At 38.5% G+C, this 22,957-nt stretch overlaps 1 protein-coding gene across 1 annotated transcript in view; it reads left to right on the top strand.

The window, feature by feature from the left end:
- Positions 1-22,957, top strand: part of LOC127572582 (dynein axonemal heavy chain 6-like) — a 320,765-nt gene that overhangs the window by 232,430 nt on the left and 65,378 nt on the right. The window contains 6 exon segments of the mRNA XM_052019999.1: positions 9,962-10,141; positions 11,394-11,627; positions 13,371-13,506; positions 13,925-14,100; positions 17,280-17,470; positions 21,973-22,133. Coding sequence (XP_051875959.1) covers positions 9,962-10,141; positions 11,394-11,627; positions 13,371-13,506; positions 13,925-14,100; positions 17,280-17,470; positions 21,973-22,133 — 1,078 coding nt within the window.

Below are 22,957 nucleotides of genomic sequence, written 5' to 3'. Positions count from 1 at the left end.
TCTCATTATCATGTTTCATAATGTTGATCAAACTGGTAACAGGACTAATTTCCCTTAATTTTGAGAGTTTCTACTTGGTGCCTAGAGATGTGTAAACAGCTGGTTAATTTATTAAAACATTGCACATTTCAATGATATTTCTTGGTTATCAAAGATCTAAGGTTTACAAAATTTATGGATAGAGGCTGTCCATTTTTTGAAGTAATGAGACATGAACCATTGTAAGGAAACAGCTTTAGATATTTTGTGAATAATTATTGTTTGCTTGTTTAATATTAGTATAAATGGACAGTTTTATGCATTGCAAAGGATCCAACCTCCTTGCCACAGGCCCCTACGAAGGTGACAATAACTGGAATACCACTGAGTGTCCCAATATCATTTTCTAGCTCGTGCTATTTGTTTTATCCTAGTCTTTGATTCTTCCCACAGAAGTGCATGAACTCACTTTTCCTACATTAAACTCCATTTGCCAAATGTTTGCCCACTCACTAAACCTATCTATAATCCGTTGCAGAGTGTAAATAGTGTCATTGCAGCAGGCCATCCATCTATTTTGTGTCATCAGCAAATCTGGATACCTTATACTCTGTTCCCTCCTCCAAGTCATTAACATAGATAGAAAATAATTAAAGGTAATTAACACCAGTTACATCTTTCCATTTGAAAAAAATCTGTTCATCCTGACTCTCTGTCTTCTCTGTGAAAACCAATCATCATCCACATAAATACACTTCCCCTAATTCATGAGCTCTTATTTTGTGCCCTAATCTTTTATGTGCCACCTTATCAAATGCCTTCAAGAAATCTAAAAAAACCATACATTTATAGGCTCTCTTCTATTGACTCTTCTTGTTGTGTTCTTGAAGAATTCTTGGAAATTTGCCAAACATGATTTCCTTTTATGAAATCATTTCATGAAATCATGTTGGCGTAGTCTGATTGCAATCAGCTTTTCTAAATACTAGTTATTTCTTCCTTGTTTATAGACTTTAGTGTCTTCCCAAAGCAAATATTAAAATAATTTAGTTTCCTGCTTTTTGTTTTCCTCCCATCTTAAACAAGAGAATTACATCTGCAATTTTCCAATCCACTGGGCCTGATGGGATCTATCCCAGGTTATCCAGAGAGACAAGAGGGAAGATTGCTGGTGCTGTGACAGAGATATTCATATCCTCTTTGGCCTCAAGTGAGGTGCCAGAGGACTGGAGAATAGACGGTTTTGTTCCTCTGTTTAAAATCAGCAATATAGACAAACCAGGAAATTATAGGCCAGTGAGCCTTGCTTCAGTGAAGTTATTGGAGAAGATTCTTAGGGATGGGATCTACTCGCATCCAGAAAAACATAGACTTATAATAGGGACAGTCAGCATGGCTTTGTGTAGAGAGGTCATGTCTTACAAACAATTGAGTTTTTTGAGGAGGTGACAAAGATGATTGATGAGGGTAGGGCAGTGGATATTGGATACATTGAATTTAGTAAAGCCTTTGACAAGGTCCCTCATGGTAAGCTGATCAAGACGATTAAGACACATGGGATTCATGGAAACTTGGTAGATTGGATTCAAAATTGGCTTGGCCATAAAAGACAAAGGGTAGTTGTGGAGCCGTATTATTCTGACTGGATGTCTGTAACCAGCAGTGTTCCACAAGGATCAGTGCTGGGAGCTCTGTTGTTTGTGATATATGACAATGATTTGGACAAAAATATAGATAGGCTGATTAGTAAATTTGCAGGTGACACAAAAATTGGCGGAGTTGTAGATAGTGAGGAAGGTTGTCAAAGGATTCAGCAGGATGTAGACCAGCTGGAAATATAGGCAAAGAAATAGCAGGTGGAATCCGAACAAGTGTGAGGTGTTGCACTTTGGGAGGTCAAATGTGAGAGGAAAGTATACAGTAAATGTAAGAACTCTTTGGAATATTGATGTACAGAGGGATCTTGGGGTGCAAGTCCATTGCTCCCTGAAGGTGGCAACATAAGTACACAAAGTGGTAAAGAGGGCGTATGGGATACTTGACTTCATTAGTTGGGCATTGAAGATAAAAGTTGGGAAGTCATGTTGTAACTGAATGATACTTTGGTTAGGCCATATTTGGAGTATTTTGTGCAGTTCTGGTTGCTGCATTACGGGAAGGATGTGGAGGCTTTGGGGAGGGTGCAGAAGACGTTCACCAGGTAGCCACCTGTATTAGAGAGTATTAGCTATAAGGCGAGGCTGGACAAATTTGGATTGTTTTATCTGAAGCATCAGAGGCTGAGGAGCGACCCGACAGAAGTACTGTATATAAAATTTTGAGAGGCGTAGATAAGAGAGATGGTCAGTGTTGTTTTCCCAGGGTGGAAGTGTCAAATACTAGAGGGCATAGCTTTAAAGTGAGAGGGGGAAAGTTTAAAGGAAATTTACGAGGCAAGTTTATGTCTGATGTGTTTGCCCTCAACATACTGGAAACACTCAGCAAATCTGGTAATGTCTATGGAAAGAGAAGTAGGGTTAATATTTTACAACAAATACATTTCAGTGGAACAGAGAAAGAGATAAAACAAGCTAGTTTCAAGATATAAAGAAGGTGATGAAGAGATAGATGGGAAAAAGGAAATATATGGCGAGTCTGGGGTTGCCATGGGAATACGCTGCCTGACTTGTTGAGTGTTTCCAGCATTTTCTTTTTTATATTTCAGATTTCCAGCATCTGCTGTTTCTTGATTTGCATTTATCCACTATAATATCCCTATAAGTACATTGTTAAACAGCAAATATATATCCAAAGAGGTAAAGCTTTATTTACAATACAATATATTTATAATTTACATGCTCAGGCTCGAGGCTGTTGCAAAATGAATGTCTGTCAAGCTGTTACATTGTTGAGAAGCAGAAAGAACACGTAACTTTGCATCCAGTTTAATCACATTGAAAACACACAGGCATATACTTAAAACAGCACGTTCCATGCCGAACGATGCATTAAACTCTGCTCCCTTTTTTTAAGCAACTGTGAAATAAAACAACACACAACCTCAATTAAAAAAAAATAAGAACTGTAAATTAAGTCTAGTAACTGGTTTTCAGAGTCTACATATGGAACTGATTTGGTGTGTCCAAGAGTCCAGTGATAATTAAAAGACACTGTCCACTTGTCATTGTGGCTTGCTGTGTTATGCACTCACATCAGTATACATGGAAGTCTTAGAAAAAAATAGATTTCATGAAAAAATCAGCGTACATTCTCCAAACTCACCTGAACCTTTCCACACAAGTCATCAAATTTCTCCAACAATCTCAAAAAAACTACCATCCTACACTAGACTGCATTGTCTTCATGAGATACATGTGCTATAAATTCAAAGAGGTAAAAGTTTATTCACGAGACACTTGCTATTTACATGTTGAGTCTCTGAGCTGTTGCTACAAGGTGAATGCCAATGAAACTGTTACATTATTGAGAGCAGGTACACTACATGACACTGCTGTCCAATAGTATAACTACATATATGGATGCACAGCATGTTCCATGATTAAAGATACATTACATTAAGAAACAACATAAGTTTAGATTCATGTATGGAAATCATCATTGACCTCTCCTGCTTTAGGGAATGCTGAAATACAGTAATGATTGGCAGCAGTGACATGTATTCAATGGGAAATAAATGAGATTGGTGCCCAAGCAAGTGATGCATCAAATATCTACTTGATCTATAAGCAGCATGTTAGGTGTTACTTAAGTAAATTATATTAAAGTATTGTATTTTGAACTTTGACAGCTAATTAGAACTCCACACATAGAACTTCAATTCCTCCATTTAAAATGGGTGCTGAAGGAAAAAGAATAAAACCAGCAGAAATACCACATTGCAGTGCCAATTGCTATTTTTTCATTTTTTGTTATGCCTAAATGCTCAATATCTCAATGTTCCTGTTCTTTTAACAATGGTTCATTTGGAGTCAGAAGATTTTGGGTTTGATATCACTTCAAAGACAAAAAACACAGAATCTAGGCTGACTCTCCAGGCCAGTTCACCAAAGCAGAGTGAAGGGAGAGTTACAGGTCTGGAGGTGCCACCTTTAGGATGAGACATTAAACTAAAATAATGTTTACCGTCTTAGGTGCATTATGATGATGTCATTATACTGTTAGGAAAAGAGCTGCTGAGGAGTTACCCCAATTCCTGCTCCATATGTATTTCACTCAACATAAATAAAAATAACATTAAAAAAACAGAAAATGCTGGAAATCTCAGTAATTCAGGCAGCATTTATGGAAAGAGAAGCAATGAATATTTTAGATCTTCAATGCTTCATCAGAATGTGCAGTTTTTGATTTTCATAACTAAAAATAATATTTGGGGTGAGAAACCTTATTTCGTTCTGCACATTTTAATGTGCTTTTCATTGGCTTGGATGTTTAAATACATCTACTAATTGCATTTGACATTTCTACAAGTTTACAATGGGAACTATCACCTGAGTGCAAGGGAACACAGTACACAGCATACCAAAAACCCAGAGAGCTAGCAAATGATAGCATACTAGTGTAATTGGAACCAAAGAAGTCCCTGTGCCCCATTTATAAACTTTGTCCACAAAGAATATCACAGCAGATTTACTGGTTCTCAGTCCTTTTCGTAAACAACAGTAATGTCAATTGCTTTATTCAAATGGATATGAGAAATAGGAACAGGATTAGGCCATTTAGCCCTTGAGTCTACCTTGGCATTCATAATCATCATGGCTGCTCTTCTTCTTTAATGCCATTTCCCTGATCTATCCCTATGTCCCTTGATTCCTATAATATTAAAAAATCTTAAGTTTCAATTAGATCTCTTCTTCTTCTAAGGTCTAGAGCATGCAGGCCAATTCTACTCAATCAATACCCATACATTAAATTTGGCATCCCAGAAACCATTCTAGTGATTCTTCACTGCACTTTCTCTATGGAAAGTAAACCATAAGTGTGCACACTACACTAAGGCCATATATAATTGCTGTAAGACATCTTTACTCCTGTACTCAAATCCTTTCATAATAAAAGGCAACATAGCATTTGCCATTCTAATTGCTTGTGGCATCTGCATGTTGCCTTTCAGTAACTTGTGTACAATCAAACCTAGATCACTTTGACTATCAATATTCCTCAATCCCTCACCATTTAAAAAATACACGTCTTTTCTGTTTTGAATCTTGAATCAGTGAGATGAGTCTGTAACAATAGGGAACTTTTTATATAGAGAGTAAAATATTTATCAATTTCTGCATATTGTCATAATCTAACACTGCACATACTATAACTTATCTCCACTCCCATTATTTGTGTTGAACATAAGACATTTTATAGAAGTTTGAGGATCAGGTTGAATAGTGCCAGTCCACAAACAAGACCTGCACTTCCAGTCATGAATCATGTTTGTGACAGTAAAGTGCTTGATGTGTCAGATGTGCACAGAAATTAATGACGTAATTTCTGTGCACATGTCCTTTAGAGCTTTAACCCTTAACCACATCTCTGTGGGTGCAGATGAATATTTGTTCCAAAGCAATGAGTACAAGGACTTCCGTTTAAAGTGGGATTGTGACAGTACAATGATATCAAATAGGTAAAATCACTAGAGGAAACAACGCTTTAGATCAGCAACTAGAGTGCTCAGCACATAGGAATATTCTTTGTAATGTTATTCTTATATTCTATTTATTATTAAAAGGTGAGTTTTTGAGAAATGAAATAAGAATTGAAAGATAGAATAGAGTATACTTTTTTGTGTATGGAAGCTGTGAGGAAGCGATTACCTATATTTCTTCACTTCACCTCACCGTAGACCAATTACCTATTTCATTGGACCCAAGACCCAGAATAACTCCTGACTGGTGCTCCTTGTGTAAGAACTTTGAACTGGAACTGTGGTAATCTTGTATTGCATCATTTTAAAGTAAAATTCAATGTTTGTCTTCATTTCTTCACCCAGTCATTGGAACTCGTACTGAATATTGCACAACATTCTCGAAGGGGCGGGGGGTGGGGGGGGGGGGGGTGGAGAACAGCCAGAGGTCATTGTATACATTGGTACAAACGACATAAGAAGAACAATGGATGAGGCCCTGCAGAATGAGTATAGGGAGTTAGGTAAGAAGTTAAGAAGCAGGAACTCGAGGGTAGTGATCTCCAGATTACTCCCGGTGCCACGTGTTAGCAAGGTCAGAAATAGAAAGATAGGCTAGATGAATGCATGGCTGAGGAGTTGGTGCAGGGGGCAAGGATTCAGGTTCTTGGATCATTCAGATCTCTTCTGGGGCAGGGGTGACCCGTACAAGAGGGACGGGTAGCACTTGAACCAGAGAGGGACCAATATCCTTGCGAGGAAAATTGCTAGTGCTACACGGGAGGGTTTAAACAAGATTGGCAGGGGAGATGGGACTTTGAGCAGGGTCAAGTGATGGGATAAAGTAGTAGCCAGCAAGAGCAAGCTTAGTAATCAGGATACTCAGGGGCACAGTAAAGGGAGGGTAAAGAATACTCAGTTAAACTGCATTTATTTTAATGCATGAGGCTTAACAGGTAAGGTCAACGAACTAAGATTGTGGATTGGCTCTGGGGATTGGGCTTTATAGCCATAGCAGAAATATGGCTGAGAGAAGGGCAGGACTGACAGCTCAATGTTTCAGGATACAGATGCTACAGGCGTGACAGAGACACAGGTAAGTGAGGAGGGTGGTATTGCCATTTTGATAAGGGAGGACGTAACAGCAGTACTTAGAGATGGCATTCTTAGGGGATTGTCCAATGAGGCCACTTGGGTAGAACTTAGAAACAAGAAGAGGAGGGTCACTCTAGTGGAGCTGTATTATAGACCCCCAATAGTCAGTGGGAACTTGAGGAGCAGGTGTGTAGAGAAATTACTCATAGTTGTAAGAATAATAGGGTTGTATTAGTGGAAGATTTTAATTTCCCCAATATTGACTAGGCCACCCACAGTGTTAAAGGCCTGGACAAGCTGGAGTATGTGAAATGTGTCCAGGAAAATTTCCTGAGTCAATATATAGAGGACCCTACTTGGGAGGGTGCAATATTGGATGTCCTCTTAGGGAATGAGGTAGGGCAAGTAACGGAAGTGGCAGTCAGGGAGCACTTTGGCAGTAGTGACCATAATTGTATTAGTTTTAATTAGTGATGGAAAAGGGTAGGACAGATCCACAGGTTAGGGTCCTAAACTGGAGCAGGGCTACTTTGGGGGAATTAGGCAAGATCCAGCAGAGGACAATTGAGTGAACCTGTTTGAAGGGAAAAGAATGAATGGCAAGTGGGAGGCTTTTAAGAGTGAGATATCAAGAGTCCAAGGGCAGCATGTTCTTGTTAGGGTGAAAGGTAAACCTAGTAAGTTTAGCGAACCCTGGGTGATGAGAGATATTGAGGCTCTGGTCAAGAAAAAGAAGGAAGCATACATTGGGTTTAGGAGGTCGGGGACGAGTGAATCCCTTGATAATGATAAAAAGATTAAGAATTTACTTAAGAGGGAAATCAGGAGGGCAAAGAGAGAGTATGAGATGGATCTGGCAGGTAAGGTTAAGGAAAATCCCAAGAGGTTCTAAAGCTATATAAAAAATAAAAGGGTGGCTAGAGAGAGAGTAAGTTCCCTTAGAGATCAACAGGGCTGCCTATGTCTCGAGCCACAGGAGATGGGTGGTATTTTTAATGAATATTTCCCCTTGGCATTTACGGAAGAGAAAGTTATGGTTGCTCAAGAGATAAGGGAGATATTTTTGATAAAGTTCATATTACCAGGGAGGAGGCGTTTGCAGCCTTACAGCTCATTAAGGTGGATAAATCCCCAGGGCCTGACTGAGTGCATCCTTGGACTTTCTGGGAGGCTAGAGGAGAAATTGTGGAAGTCCTTGAGGAGATATTTGCTTTATTGTTAGCCACTGGTGAAGTTCCTGAAGACTGGAAGTTGGCTAATGTTATTCCATTGTTTAAGAAGGGTAGAAAGGGCATGCCAGGGAACTATAGGCTGGTCAGCCTGACACCAGTGGTGGAGAACTTACTAGAGTGAATCCTCTGAGACAGGATCTACCAGCATTTAGATGGACAAAGTCTGATTAGGAGGAGTCAGCATGGCTTTGTGCATGGAAAGTCATGCTTGATGAATCTTTTTAAAGGGGTAGATGAAGGTGGGGCAGTGGATGTTGTCTATTGGGACTTTAGCAAGACCTTTGACAAGGTCCTGCATGGTAAGCTGGTCTGGAAGGTTAGGCCCCATGAAATCCAAGGAGAGCTGGTTAGGTGGATTCAAAATTGGCTGGGAGGTAGGAAGCAGCGGGTGGTGGTTGAAAGTTGTTTCCTGGAATGGAGGCCAGCGACTTATGGTGTGCCGCAGGGGTTGGTGTTGAGATCCTTGTTATTTGTGTGCACAAGGCTTGATCAGTAAGTTTGCGGATGGCCCAAAATTAGGAGGTGTTGTTGATTGTGAAGAAGGTTATCATAGATAACAGAGGGATCTTAATCAGTTCGGGAAGTAGGCTGAGCAATGGCAAATGGATTTCAAAATGGATAAGTGTGAGGTGATGCATTTTGGAAAGTCAAATCAGCGTAGGACTTATACTATGGATGGTAGGGCACTAGGGAGTGTAATGGAATAGAAGGACCTAGGAGTACAAGTGCATAGTTCATTGCAAGCAGTGTCACAGGTACACAGGGTGGTGAAAAAGGTGTTTAGCACACTGGCCTCCATCAGTCAGGGCATTGAGTATAGGAGTTGGGACAGTTGTATAAGTTATTGGTGAGGCCGAACTTGGAGTACTGTCTACAGTTTTGGTCGCCCTATTATAGAAAAGACATGGTTAAACTGGAAGGAGTGCACAGAATATTTATGAGGATGTTGTTAGGACTGGAAGGCCTGAGTTATAGGGAGAAGTTGGGCAGGCTAGGTCTTTATTCTTTGGAATGTAGAAAAATGAGAGGTGACCATATAAAAGTGTTTAAAATTATGAGAGGCATAGATAAGGTGGATGGCAACAGTTTTTTCCATAGGCTAGGGGAATCCAAAGCTAGAGGACATAGGCTTAGGCTTAGGGTGAGAGGGGAAATATTTAAAAGGGACCTAGCTGCATGGGCACTGTGGTTGACGTGGACTCACTGGGCTGAAGGGCTTGTATCTGTGCTGTATTGCTCTGTGACTCTATGACTATGATTCTCTGGTTGACAGTGATTAGGGGCAGTCTGAAAGCTGGGACATGTGCAAATTGGAAAGAAAATAAGGCAGGATAGCAAAATGATATATCCTACCTTCTCACTGAATAACCAAAAGTCTAAGTTTGTTCTCATGAGGAAGTCTTGCCAAGAGACTTACTGCAATGGCCTGCAACCACTTTTCCTTTATTATGCTCCTGAAGAGGATGATTTCACAAGCAGAGGCAGGAAAATTGTTTCCATCTTTGCTTACTCTAGACAGGCTATGAAATCAATAATATGAAAGGCAAGTTTGTGATATGGGGAAAGGATTGTGGGGTTATGAGGGCAGGGAGGTGAGGGGGAAATTAATAGCCAAAGGCAATGTACCTAAATATATTGCCTGAAGTTAAATGGAAGAGAAAGTTCCTACATTGTGAGATAATCACCTGATTGTTAATAAGGTTATTGACCTGTGGAAAGCGAGAGAGCATGGGTGTTCTATATCCAATGGAATTTTAAATCAGAAGTTGTTGAATTTGGAATAGCAGCATATTTAATGCCTGAAGATTATGGGTTAATTTCCTGATAGAAAAGCATTGGCAGATAATATTGGCAAGAGGAGCAGGTTGTTCAGCTCCTTGAGGTTGTTCTTGAATTCAATTATGCCATAATTAGATGAATCATAGCATGGACTCAGAAAATTATCACAACATTAGGGACAGTAAAAGGAACAGTAACAGAATTGAAATTAGGATGTATTTTTATTGCAAGGAATTGATTTAACTGTGCTTTTCCACAGGTTACTTCAGGTGCTATTAAAGTCCGATTGGAAGAAGCCGAGGCCACGGAACAAAAAATTAATTCTGCTCGTGAGAAATATCGTCCTGTGGCTGCTCGTGGATCTGTTATGTATTTTGTTGTTGCCAGTTTGTCTGAAATAGATCCCATGTACCAGTTTTCTTTAAAATACTTCAAACAGGTTTGCATTTTTAATTAAGTAATGCTTGCAAAATATTTGCTTGAGATTCGTTTATGGTCTTTAATATTACAGATTTTATTTTTAGTTTTGAATTGAAAAAACTTTTAAGTTTCTTTGTTGAAAATATACTGAGCAGCAGCCTTCAATCAGAGCAAGAATGCTCTTTGTACGGCTGGCTGAGATAAGACAAAACTTCCCATGCCTAACAGTGCTTGAGGGACCATTGGCTGGGAATGGGATTGGCTTGGATATGATTGATTTACTAGTGTCTTTCAACTGTATGCTGTATAAAGTCACATGTAAACAATGTTTCACAGACCTACTCCATTTGAGGGTGGCCATCCTGCAGCAGAAGTCAGTAGGTTCAGGTGTTAATGAGATTTGTAAAACCATAAATACAACATTCTAGAAGTTGTGGTCAGCAATCTTTTGCAATGACTTTTGAAATTAAAATAAAAAGGTGGTTGCACTGGCTAGTTTCATAGATGTGATTTCTTAAGTTATAATTTTTATCCCTGTGGAAATGTTAAGTAAATTGAGTGATTTCCCAGGAAATGGAAGGAACAAAGGAGACAAGATCAATCAAGGTTACTCTTATATAATTCCCACTGTTTAATTATAATTTCAGATGCTAAAGAACTGGGAATACTTGCTTGTTTGCCCAATATTGTAAAATGTGACATACATGGATAATTAAAAGCAGAAGAGATATAAAACTAATTGCAGAAACCTAATTGGAAATTGACAACTGTTATTGCCCAATTCATTATAAACAACACATTGGAAAAATATTGAACAATATCATTATCTCCTAGTCCAAAAATCTTAATGTCATATATCAGATGCCAACACTGCCAATGCAACATTCTCGGAGAAATTGGGGATAAGTAATTTTACTTTACTTGAAGTATTTCGCTGTCCAAAGTAATACTGAATTTTATTTGGTAGATATAAAACTTGGAAGTATGAGTTTCTGTTTCATTTTTATAATTCAAAGCCCTGAGTTTATTAAATGTCCAACACCAGGTGGAAAACATATACCAATTGTAGATCACCCACTCTTCACTCTGTAAGAGATCAACTAATTCAATGGAAATCCGTGGATAGACATATATGGTTTTGTGCTGTCAATTACCATATGCATTTGGCAGAATAGAAATAGATTGTTTTGGTTCTTCAAAAGTGGTACAAATATTCACATGGAATTCAATAACAAGGAATGATCATTAAATTCTCAATTTTCTTTTGATAGTTATTTAATACAACCATTGAATTATCTGACAAGACCTATAACCTGCAGAAACGTCTGAAGATTCTGTTAAACACAACATTGTTTGCCATATACACTATTGTTTCCAGAGGCCTCTTCGAACAACACAAACTTGTCTACAGTTTCCTGCTCTGTACAGAGATCCTACGGCAGGACAATGAAATCTCAGATCCTGAATGGAACTTTTTCCTCAGGGGAGTGGGAAGCTTGGAAAAGGTACAATCTAGAAATGCAAATTGATTGATCTGAACAAGAAATAATTATATCATTTGAAATGCTGACCTAGACAAACAATGGTTCAAAGCATTATGCTTGGTTTCTAAACTTGACTAGCTGTAATGTTATGCCTATGTTGTGTGTGAAATTGTTTTTAGTTGGTGTCTATAAATATATCCAGGTAATGCTGATGATGGACTATTTATTAAAAGGAAACCCAAATTGAGAATTACATCCCTACACCAATGAGCCACTACTTTAATTTCCAGCATCTGCAATATTTTGATTATGGGTTACTTATTCATTTTTATTAATTTTGGTGATAAATTAAACAGGAATATAGCTTTGGATTCCCTGAGGTTCACACAATCACAGAAGCTAGACTTCAACCAATTAGATTCACTCTATGTGGTATTAAAACAAACTGTTGTGTGATAATGCAAGAAGCATCTAGCCTGTAGTACCAAAGATATGGTCCTGAACTAGCTATGTCTCTATCCAACTTGTTCAAGTAGAGTTACTATACTAACATCTACCCTCTGATGTGGAAAATTATTCCAGCATGTCTTGTTCAAAAAAACAGGACAAATCCAATTCAACTAATTAGCACCCAAGCAATCTGTGGAAAATCATCAGAAAAATCATGAAAAATGTCAGCAGAGCTACTAAATGGCACTTCACAATAATTTGCTTACTGAAGTTCAGTTTGAATTTCACCAGGACCCTTGGCTTCTGAATTTATTCTAGCTTGGCCAAAGAGCTAAATTTCAGAGGTGCAGTGAGACTGATCGCCCTTGAAGTCGAGGCAGCTTTTATTTGAGTGCGAAATCAAGGACATATGGTAAAACTGAAGTCCGTGGGCATTAGGGGGGAAAGCATTTCACTCAGTCCTCACACAAAGGATGACAGTTGTGGTTGTTGGGAGTTTAATCACCCCAGTCTCAGGACAGCACTGCAGGTGTTCCTTAGGGCAGTGTCCTAGGTACAGGCATCATCGGTAGCTTCATCAATGATTTTCCATCCCTCAGTAAGTGAGAAGTGGGGAGGTTCTCTGATGATTCCACTATGTCTAGTTCTACTTGCAACTCCTCAGAAAATGAAACAGACCATGCCTGTATAGAGCATGAAGTAAATAAAGGCTGATAGCTGGCAAACATCATTCTTTCCACACAAGTTCCAACCAATAACCTTCTCTAAAAAGAGGAAGTCTGGTCAACTCTATTTGATAGTCCATGGGTTATCATCATCATGTCCTCTACCGTCAAGATCCCAAGGTTACTAATGATCAGATACTCAAATGGATCAATCAAATAAATAATGTGGCTAAAAGGGCAGATAAAAAGTTGGATATACTGCAATAAATAACCCACTCTAACACTCCAAAGCCTTTCAATAATATGGAAGGTTCAGCCCAGGAGTGTGAGAAGGTATTCTCAATTTGCTTGGTTGAATGAGCTCCAATAACATTAAAGATGCTCCAAGGCTAAACAGTCTACTTGATTGGCACTTCCTCCACCACACGAAGCATTCAATCCCTCCACCAGTTGTGTAGTGTGTCGCAGTGTGAGCCAACACAAAATGCACTCTATTACTCTTCCATGCTAATGCTGCAGCACCTTGCATGCCCATGACCTCTACCGCCAAGAAGAAAAGCAGCAAGAAAAAAAACCTGCAGATGTCAACAAAGGATTGTTCCATTGAAATTACCAATATGATATTGAATTCTAGTTTTATATTTTTTAGGAATATCCTCCAAAACCACCAGAACATTGGTTGAGAACTGTAACGTGGCACATATGTTGTGACCTTGAAGAGACTTTGCCAGGCTTTAAAGGGATCACAATAGAAATACTTGAAACTCCCATAACTGTCAAATTAGGTAAATCACAAATATTTTACTTTATATTCCACAAAATTGCAAGATTTGAAAATATTATTAATTAGCATCATTATCATCAGCTAATCATTGTTGTGGCTTAGTTTCAGTTTATGCATGGGACTTGAGCTGTGATTGTGTGTGTTCCAACTCACTATAGTTTTTTCCTTCAATAATTCATTACATACTGTGACTATATCACAGTTTGCAGATTGTGGATATGTTCCTCAAGCTTTACTTGGCAAAACAAGCCAGCCATTGGGGTTGGAGTGATTTGCAGTGGTACCTGCTTTAATTCTTTGGAAAATATTTTTTTCTAATGTAAAACACATTTTTTCACTTAATAATAAATGTGTAACAGCTTATTTTCAAAATCTGATCAAGCCTAATATTTGATTACATTTGTAAACTATTTTTCTAGGACGTCTTGATCTTAGTATCAACCCTTCAACTTGGGGAGGTTATGTGTCAAAATTACCACCTTATCCACCAGATTCTCTGAAAGAAGATAATGGATATGTTGTCAGAGGACACTGGAATGAAAGGCTGACAATGTTTCAGAAACTCATTTTAATTAAATGTTTTATGGAAGAAAAGGTATGCTAATAATTTGACTGATAATACTCAATATAGCTAAATAAGGTTACGTTGTTATCCAACTAGTATTAAAAAAAGACAGATCAGGAGCTTTCCACAGTCCGTGGTATTCAATAGGTATTGTTCTTGTGAAGTTGCCACTAATGGACATGATTGCAAATGAGAAAAGATTTTTTTATTCTGCATCTGTCCATACAATTCCTGATCTGGAAGGTGTTGAACAAAGAAGTTCAAAAGTTTGTTTGACTATATTTTTAAAATGTCAACATTTCACTAATGTTTCCTTTTTTTGTATGCTGAATTGATCTAAAACGAAAATGCAATGCCATGACAGTTGTAATGCAGATTTTGTTCAATTGCTTAGTGCTGCCTTAGTTCCAATGTGATTCAATACACTGTAAGAGATGCTGGTTACTTATTCCACTGATATTATATTCTGCAGTCTAATATTATATTCTGCAAAAATGTTCTGGGGCATCTATCAAATACGTGGGGTACTTCAAAAAAAATTGCCCCATAGTCCCAAGATTCAGACATCAGGAGAAAGAGTATTGGCTGCCTTCATAAATATGTAGTCTGTTTTTTATAGCTGCTTTTCTAAAACACTTATAGAACTTTTACTAAGCCGAGACTTGACAATTATATTTGAAAAAGTTGGAATAAAGGATACTTTATCTTCTACTTTTTTTGTTGATGGGTTGGCAACACAGATATTAAAATGGAGAGGTGACAGAAATAAATACAGTGGCCTTTGCATCTGGGATTCCCTCAAAATCATGACAATCTGAGAGGGCCTATTTATCTCATCCTTAGAAGGGATGAGGATATTCTGGTGGGTCCTGTTTCTTGCCTATTTATAGCTCCAGACATAAGTGACTTGCCAGTATTCAGACCCTGCAGCAAAAAGGAAATTCAATGAGGGAATCGTACTCCACTGATCCCTCCTTCTTATAATTAGGCTGCTGTGGAGTGATGGTGTTGTCATGTTGCACAGGCTCTGGAAGAAATTCTTAACAGCTGCCTTTCTGGATGAAAATCTGGCATTTTTGGGTCCCTCCCAATTTCCTGCATTCTCATTCGAGGTCTACAACCAAAAAAATTGGAACTTTTTTATTCTTCTGCTCCACTGTTTATTTTCTTCAAATGGAGCTGTTTCCATTGACAGAAGAGTCAATAACCAGGGGGCCTAGAAGTATGGTAACTGGAAAAGGAAGAAAAATAACATGAAAAAATCATTTTACACAGCAAGTGGTTAGGTTCTGCCAGCGGTAGTAGTGGAGACAGATTCACTTGTAGTGTTTGAAAGGGAGCTGAGAAAGTATCATAAAGGATTATTGTTAAGACCTCCATACTCTGCAGTAATATTTTATACCCCGTGAGGTGTTTGTCTTAGTTCGAAATTAGCACTGGAGTAATGTTGTGGGTTCAAACTCCATATGGTAGAATTAAACATATAAACTAGGCTAAGATCTCAGCACTATATTAAGGAAGTGGCTTGAAACCATAAGTGACTTTCCCTGGGTGAGTAATAAAACTGATGCCCTGTTTCACTCTGGGTTGAATGTAAATATCCCACAATTACAGTATTCAAATAAAAGCAAGGGGATTTTCCTGGTCAAAGGTTCTGCTACAATGAAAATTACTTTTACCACTGCTCTTCATGTAACTTGACTACCACACCTCCCAGTGGGAAGCAGTGGAGTCTAGCGACTGCTTATTGGCTAGACCACACCCTGGAATATCCTGAAAACATGAAAAATATAACATAAACACAGAAAATGCTGGAAACACTCAGATCAGTTCTGCTTAAGGGTCTTTGATCTGAAACTTTAATTCTGTTTCTCCCTCCACAGAATGTTCACAGCATGTTCTGCTTTTATTTCTGATTTCCAGCATCTGCTGTTTTTTGACTTTCATGACATAAATGTAGGCATTTTTCTTCTTTCTGTTGTGCCAGTAATGATTAGTTATATCCAGGTTTGCTGATGATACAAAGCTGGGTGGCAATGTGGGCTGTGACAAGGATGGAGAGACGTCAGTGGCATGGAAACTGATCGTGATTAGCAAAGGCACGGCAGGTGGACTGTAATGTGGAAAACTGTGGGAACGTTGATTTGAGGAGAAAAAAATAGGAAAGGATATTATTTTGAAATGGATAGGGATTGAAAGGCATTGGTGTTCAGAAGGACCCAGATGTCCTTATGTCCTTACATGAATTTCATGTCCAGATTTGGTAGTCTTCCGACCTAAGGGAGGATATACATGCAGTGGAGGGATTACAGTGAAAGCTGTAACTCAGTTGATAGCACTCTTATCTCTGAGCCAAATGGTTCTGAATTCAAGTCCCACTTCAAAGACATGAGCACACAAATCTAGACTGACACTTCATTTCAGGACTGAGGAACTACTACACTATTGAAGCTCTCTCTCTCAGATAAGGAGTTAAATCAAGGTTATATCTTCTCTCAGGTAGTCATAAAAACAACAATAGTACTCATTAATTCACAGCTTGTGGGACCACAATGTGTGCAAGTTGACTGTTGCCTTTCCTGCATTATGACAGACTACAGTTCCTATGTATATCCATGCCATTAAAGTGCATTTGGGTATCCTGAAAAGAATGTAATAGGTGTTTTATAAATACCTAAAAAGATGAATTACTTCACAGTTAAATGTTATCTGCATTGTGTCTGCCTACTTCACCAGGTTGGCTCTGTCCTCACCCTTAAAGTGCATGAACAGAATTTTGTATCATCTGTAAACTTTGAAATTATGTCCCATGTATCCAAATTCAGTTCATTAATGTATGTCAAATTGAACAGTGATCCTCATACTCACCCTGGGAACACTTTCCTTCAGTCCAGAGAGCCATACTCTCTGTCACTTTTGCATTCAGATGTGAGCTTCATTTTTGATCCTATAGTTTCAAATGTATTATGTAGTACTTTATCAAATAGCTTCTGCAACTTCATATACACAGTATCAACTACAATACCCTCTTTAACCGTTTCATTTGCTTCAACAGAGAACAAAATCATGATTTACTTTTGGCCAAAATGCACTGAAGCATATTCTATCCCAATGTTTTAAAAATAGCATTGCAGCTAAAAAAATGAATCTGAAATCAGAAAATCTGTAAGGAATTTGATTAAGTATATTGTTCTTCATTTTTTTTCTAGGTAGTCTTTGCAATCACAGACTTTGTCATAGAATCTCTTGGGAAAGAATTTGTAGAAAATCCTCCTGTTGATTTAGCTACTCTTTATCAGGATATGTCCAACAACACTCCACTTATTTTTATATTAAGCACTGGTTCAGATCCTATGGGAGCATTCCTAAGATTCGCAAAAGAAAGGGATTATGCTGAAAGGTGAGTTCCATGTTTGTTTGGCCTATGTTTAATGACTGTATTTTTTTCAGGGATAACCAATGCCAGTTGGTGAAGTAATAGAGCAGAAAAAATTCCTGATATTTATATTGGAGGTCTGCACTGAAAATAAATATAGAATTTAAAGGGTCAGTGCTAGGGCACTTTGCCTGAGGGTACAATAATTCATGCCATTGGAGGGTCTTTCCACATTCATCTACCTGTGCAACCAAATCCCTCCACTGGATGCCTAGTATTGCCCAAGTCCTTGTCTCTTCAACTCCCTCTCTTAGAAGACTGAACCAGATAAGGAAAGGAATTGTATGTGATTCTCTGGCTTATTGCTTTATCCAGAATTACACTTAGCTGAATACCAATGTGAAAATATTAAAGTTCTGAGCTAAAAGAATTTAGTAGGTTCTACTGAACAATCTGATAGTGGTGGTGGTGGCGGTGGTGGCATCCGTTAGTCTCGCGAGACCATGGATCGGTGCATGGAGAGTCTTGCTTCAGTCGGTAGTGGATACACTTCATGATTGGGGTACCACCAGACTAGCATTCATGATGATCCATAGCGTAGACTTTCTAAATCATTTAAAGTGTTCATCCAACACCTCATTTGATCACATCTCAAACAACCATACTATGCCTCCAGGTTTTGTTCATGATGATCCAAACCACTGAATAGCAATAAGTTAAGATAACTGAAATAAAACAGAAAATTCTGGGAGAGAGAAACCATTTCAGGTCAATGACATTTCATTAGAATTGTGCGAAGTTTGTGATTAAACAAGGAAAGTAAATAGAGGGAAAAAACAAAAGGAAAGATCTGTGACTAGCTGAAAGGAATGAGAGATTACTTGACAAATAGGGCAATAATATAAAGTGATTGAGGATGGTGATGGTCCAAGTTAAGAAATAAAATATAGATCCGGAGAAAGTAAAAATGGGAATAGTGCTGTGATCTTGAATGAGCTAATGAATCTGTAAATGTTACAGTCCTTTATTCAGTACAGATATGAGGCAGGAGAATATGATGGAAGAATCTCCCTAAACACAAAGTACATTGAGTATTCATAGTCCCTATGTACAAAGATAGCAACAGGTGACTAAATACTATTTTGATAGTTACAACATCATTGTTTACTTCAATATTTTGGGAGTGGACAAATGGTCCATAGAATTTACATTGGAGTTTAATCTGGAAAGAGTCAGGTGTTGCTTTTGGGAAATCAAATGTAGGACCCTTAGGAGCATTGATATGTAGAGGAGTCTTGGGGGTGCAAGTCCATAGCTAACTATAAGTGGAAACATGAGTGGATAGGGTGGTAAAGAAGGCATACGATAGGCTTTTCTTCATTAGTCAGTGCGTTGAATATTAAAGTTGGGAGGTCATGTTGCAGCTCTATAAAACTTTAGATTGGCCACTTTTGGAGTACTGTGTACAATTCTGTTCACCACGCTACAGGAAGGATGTGGAGACTTAGGAATGGGTGCATAAGAGGATCACCAGGGTCTTGCCTGAACTGGAGAGTATTGGCTATAAGGAGAGCTTGGACAAACTTGGATTGTTTTCCCTGGATCATCAGTGGCTGAGAGGCGACCTGAATAAAATTATGAGAGGCATAGATAGGATAGATGGTCGGAGTCTTTTTCTCATGGTGAAAATATCAAATACTAGAGGCATAGGTTTATTGTGGGAGGAAAAAGTTTAAAGAAGATTTACAGGGCAAGATTTTTACACAGAGGGTGGTAGGTACCTGGAACGCATTGCAAGGGAGGTGCCAGAAGCAAATACGATAGCAACATTTAATAAGCATTTAGATAGGCACATGAACAGACAGGGATATAGACCAGATACATGCAGATTGGATTAGTTAGATTGGCAGTATGGTCAGTGCAGACATGGTGGATCGAAGGACCTATTTCTGTGTGGATCTGAGGACAAAAAATCCAACCTCACAAAACATGATATGTCTAGTCAAAAGCTGATATGCTGTTCCTTGTCCTTACATTGAGCTTCATTGAAACAATGTAGAAGCAAGACACAGAGGCCAGAATTGGGAATGGGTTGGAAATTTAAACTGATGGACAATTGGATAATCAAGAACACATTTCAAAATGAATAGAGGCGCAAGAGATTCTGCAGATGCTGGAATCTGGAGCAACACACACAAAATGCTGGAGGAACTCAGCAGGTCAGGCAGCATCTATGGAGGGAAATAAACAGTCAACGTTTCAGGTCGAGACCCTTCATCAGGGCCCTCTTCCTTTCCAGTCCTGATGAAGGGTCTTAACCCAAAATGTTGACTGTTAATTATCCTCCATAGTTGCTGCCTAACCTGCTGGGTTCTTCCAATATTTTGTGTGTGTTGCTCAAAATGAATGGACCTATTTCACAAAATGATTTTCCATTCTTAGTTTGCTCCCTCTATAGTAGAGGAGATTACACTGTGAGTAGCAGGTACAACATATGAAATTGAAAGGTAAGTAAGTTAGTATTTCACCTAAGAACTTTGAGGTCTTGGGCAGATATTGCACTTTTTGTGCTTTTATATGAAGTGCCATAGAAATTGTAGCGGGTGTTGGTGGTGTCAGGGTATAATAGAAGAAATGGTCCTTCATAAGTTCTCACAGGGGAGAGGAAAAGTGATGTCCTTCATTGTGCTGTCACACTAGAGGTGGCAGAGATTGATCCATTGCATTTGGGTTTTAAGTTTGGAAGAAGGGGAATTTTATTGCAGTCTGGGCAGGAGGTGGTAATTCTGGGAAATGTAACAAATGGAGGAGAGCACTGTTAGCACTTGGGGAGAGGAATCCACACTTGAGCATTAAGAAGGACATTATCTGATGTATCCACATTCTCCCTAAAATGAGGATTTGAAAGGTGACATTATTCGAAGAGATACAATGGACTTAAAGAAATTAGGAAAATGGAATGGAGTTTTATTGGGGGGGGCGGGGTTGGGGATGGGTGGGAGAGGAAATGTAGTGAAAGTAGCTTGCATTTTGAGAAGACAAATGAGGGTAAGACTTTCATAGTGAATGGTAGGGCCTTGGGTAGTGGTGGTGAAGAAGGCTTTTGGAATGCTGGCCTTTATCAGTCAGGATGCTGAGATTAGAAGTTGAGATGTTATGTTGCAGTTATACAAGACAGATGTTATGTTGCAGTTATACAAGACAGTGGTGAGACTGCATTTGGAATATTTTGTTCAGTTTTTGTTACCTTATTATAGGAAAGGTGCCATTAAGCTGGAAAGAGTGCATGGGACATTAACGAGGATGTTGCCAGGACTCAAGGGACTGAGTTATGCAAAGAGGTTGAGCAGTTTGGGATTTTTTTCATTGGAGAGTAGGAGAATGAAGGATGATCTTATTAGAGGTACATAAAATCATGAGGGGCATAGATAGGGTCAATATACACAGTTTATTTCCCCAGGGTTGGGGAATCAAGAACTAGAGGGCATAGGTTTAAGGTGACAGGGGAGAGATTTAATATGAACCTGAGGGGCAACTTTTCACCCAGAGGGTGATCAGTATATGGAATGAACTGACAGAGGAAGTGGTTGAGGCAGGTACATTAACAACACAAAAGGTATTTGGACAGGTACATAGATAGGGAAGCTTTAGAGGGATATGGGCCAAACTTGGCCAAATGGGACTGGCTTAGATGGGAATCTTGGTTGGCATGGACCAATTGGGCCAAAGGGTCCCATTTCTGTGGTGTATGACTATGAGAGTTGCTGGGCTTTTAATGGATATTGGTCACTTATCCAACTCAAGAGATGGAGATAAAGAACAAGTGAAAGTAAAGGAGATGATGAAAGAAGGTGGAAATTAATAGGAAAGGAGATGGCTCCTATTTCAAAGGAAGAGCAGGAAATAACACTGAGAGCATCATGAATGTACTAGGGAAAGAGGTGAGTGAGTGTACCTTACTAGAACTGAAATAAAGAGTCTCCCATGTAGCCTACAAAGATAGAGCATGGCTATGACCTATAGTGGTTCTCATAACAACAATATTTATCTGTAGGAGATGAGTGGACTCAGAGATGTTGTTCAATGTCAGACAAGTTCTGATCTATTTTGCAGGGCAAGAGAGTGGGCAAAGGAATAGGACTACCTTGCTTGCTCTTGCCTAGAGCCGGCACAGCTTTGACGAGCTGAATGACCTCCTACCGTGCTGAAACCTTTTGATGATTCTGTGAATTCAGTGAGCTAGTGGAAAGTGATGGTGAACAGTAACAAGTTTGGCCTTCGTTTAAACTAGAAACAGTCCTCAGGTTTATCCAGTGGTGGTGAAGATGAAAGTGAGAGTGTTAGGGCCAGAATGCTACAAATATAAATTACCTTCATCATTTATTTTTCTAGCCTTCCACTCCTGACCATCCTGTGACAATTCTGTAACCATTTTGTGTTTCTGAATTATATATATAACCTTACAATAAATCTATTGTTTATCCATGATGAGAATATGTGGGCTCTTGCTTGCTTTTCTGCTGCAGGGTGGAGTCTATTTCCCTGGGACAAGGACAAGGACCTATTGCTGAAAAACTGATTAAAGATGCTCTAAAGACAGGAAACTGGGTTTTTCTTCAAAACTGTCATCTTGCAGTCTCTTGGATGTTAACCATGGAGGAAATAGTTAAGGCATTCACAGAACCAAGTGAGTACATGTGAATTATGTTGAGAAGACACAGGGCATACAGTATATTCCAACTTAAGAAATGTCTCAGGATACTTGTCCATTTTTCCTGAGTCTTTGACACTGTTGCATTATTGTCATTGTTAAAATGGATCCAAACAATTATTTGTTACTTTGACATTCCTTTATATCCTGGAGGATTATATCAACTAATCCAATTATTCAAAACTCTTCAAAGATCACATTCTTCCAAGTTGCTGCCTTTTTTAAACATAGGAGTAGATATAATTAACATAAAAGTTGATGAAATATTTGAGAGTGCAGCTACTAGCACCAGTGATTGTTTCAACCTGTTCTGAATGTTCATATCCCAAAGTACAGGAATTTAAAACAATGCTTAACAAAGCTGTGTAATTCTCAGAATGTCAACCTATAAAGATATACATTAAGAACTGTATTCCAGAATGCATTCATATGATTCCAACTCCACACATCTAATTTGATTTGTTATTCTAAACAATGTGGATAAGGATTTTTGAAACTTTCTGTTATTTGTTTTCTGTTTCAAACAGGACAATTTTCATAAAGTGCATGACTAACAAGAGTTGTGTTAATAATTACCATTCAAGAACAAGTTCATAGATATGTAGATTTTGATGAGAATGATTTTTACAGCAATTTTTTCCCTTAGTTTAAAAGCTTTCTTTTTACTAACGTAATTAATCATTGTTCTTTAAAAAACTTAAGAAGAAAAAGCAAGATCAATTATGAAAGGAGAAGGAAACACAATGCAGCAGAGTGGTGCAACTAATAGAGTTGCTTCCTCACAGCTACAGTGGCCCATG

This window comes from Pristis pectinata, chromosome 7 (genome assembly GCF_009764475.1).
Source record: "Pristis pectinata isolate sPriPec2 chromosome 7, sPriPec2.1.pri, whole genome shotgun sequence".
In the NCBI taxonomy this organism is placed as follows: Eukaryota; Metazoa; Chordata; class Chondrichthyes; order Rhinopristiformes; family Pristidae; genus Pristis; species Pristis pectinata.
This window is presented reverse-complemented; position numbering and strand designations above follow the sequence as displayed.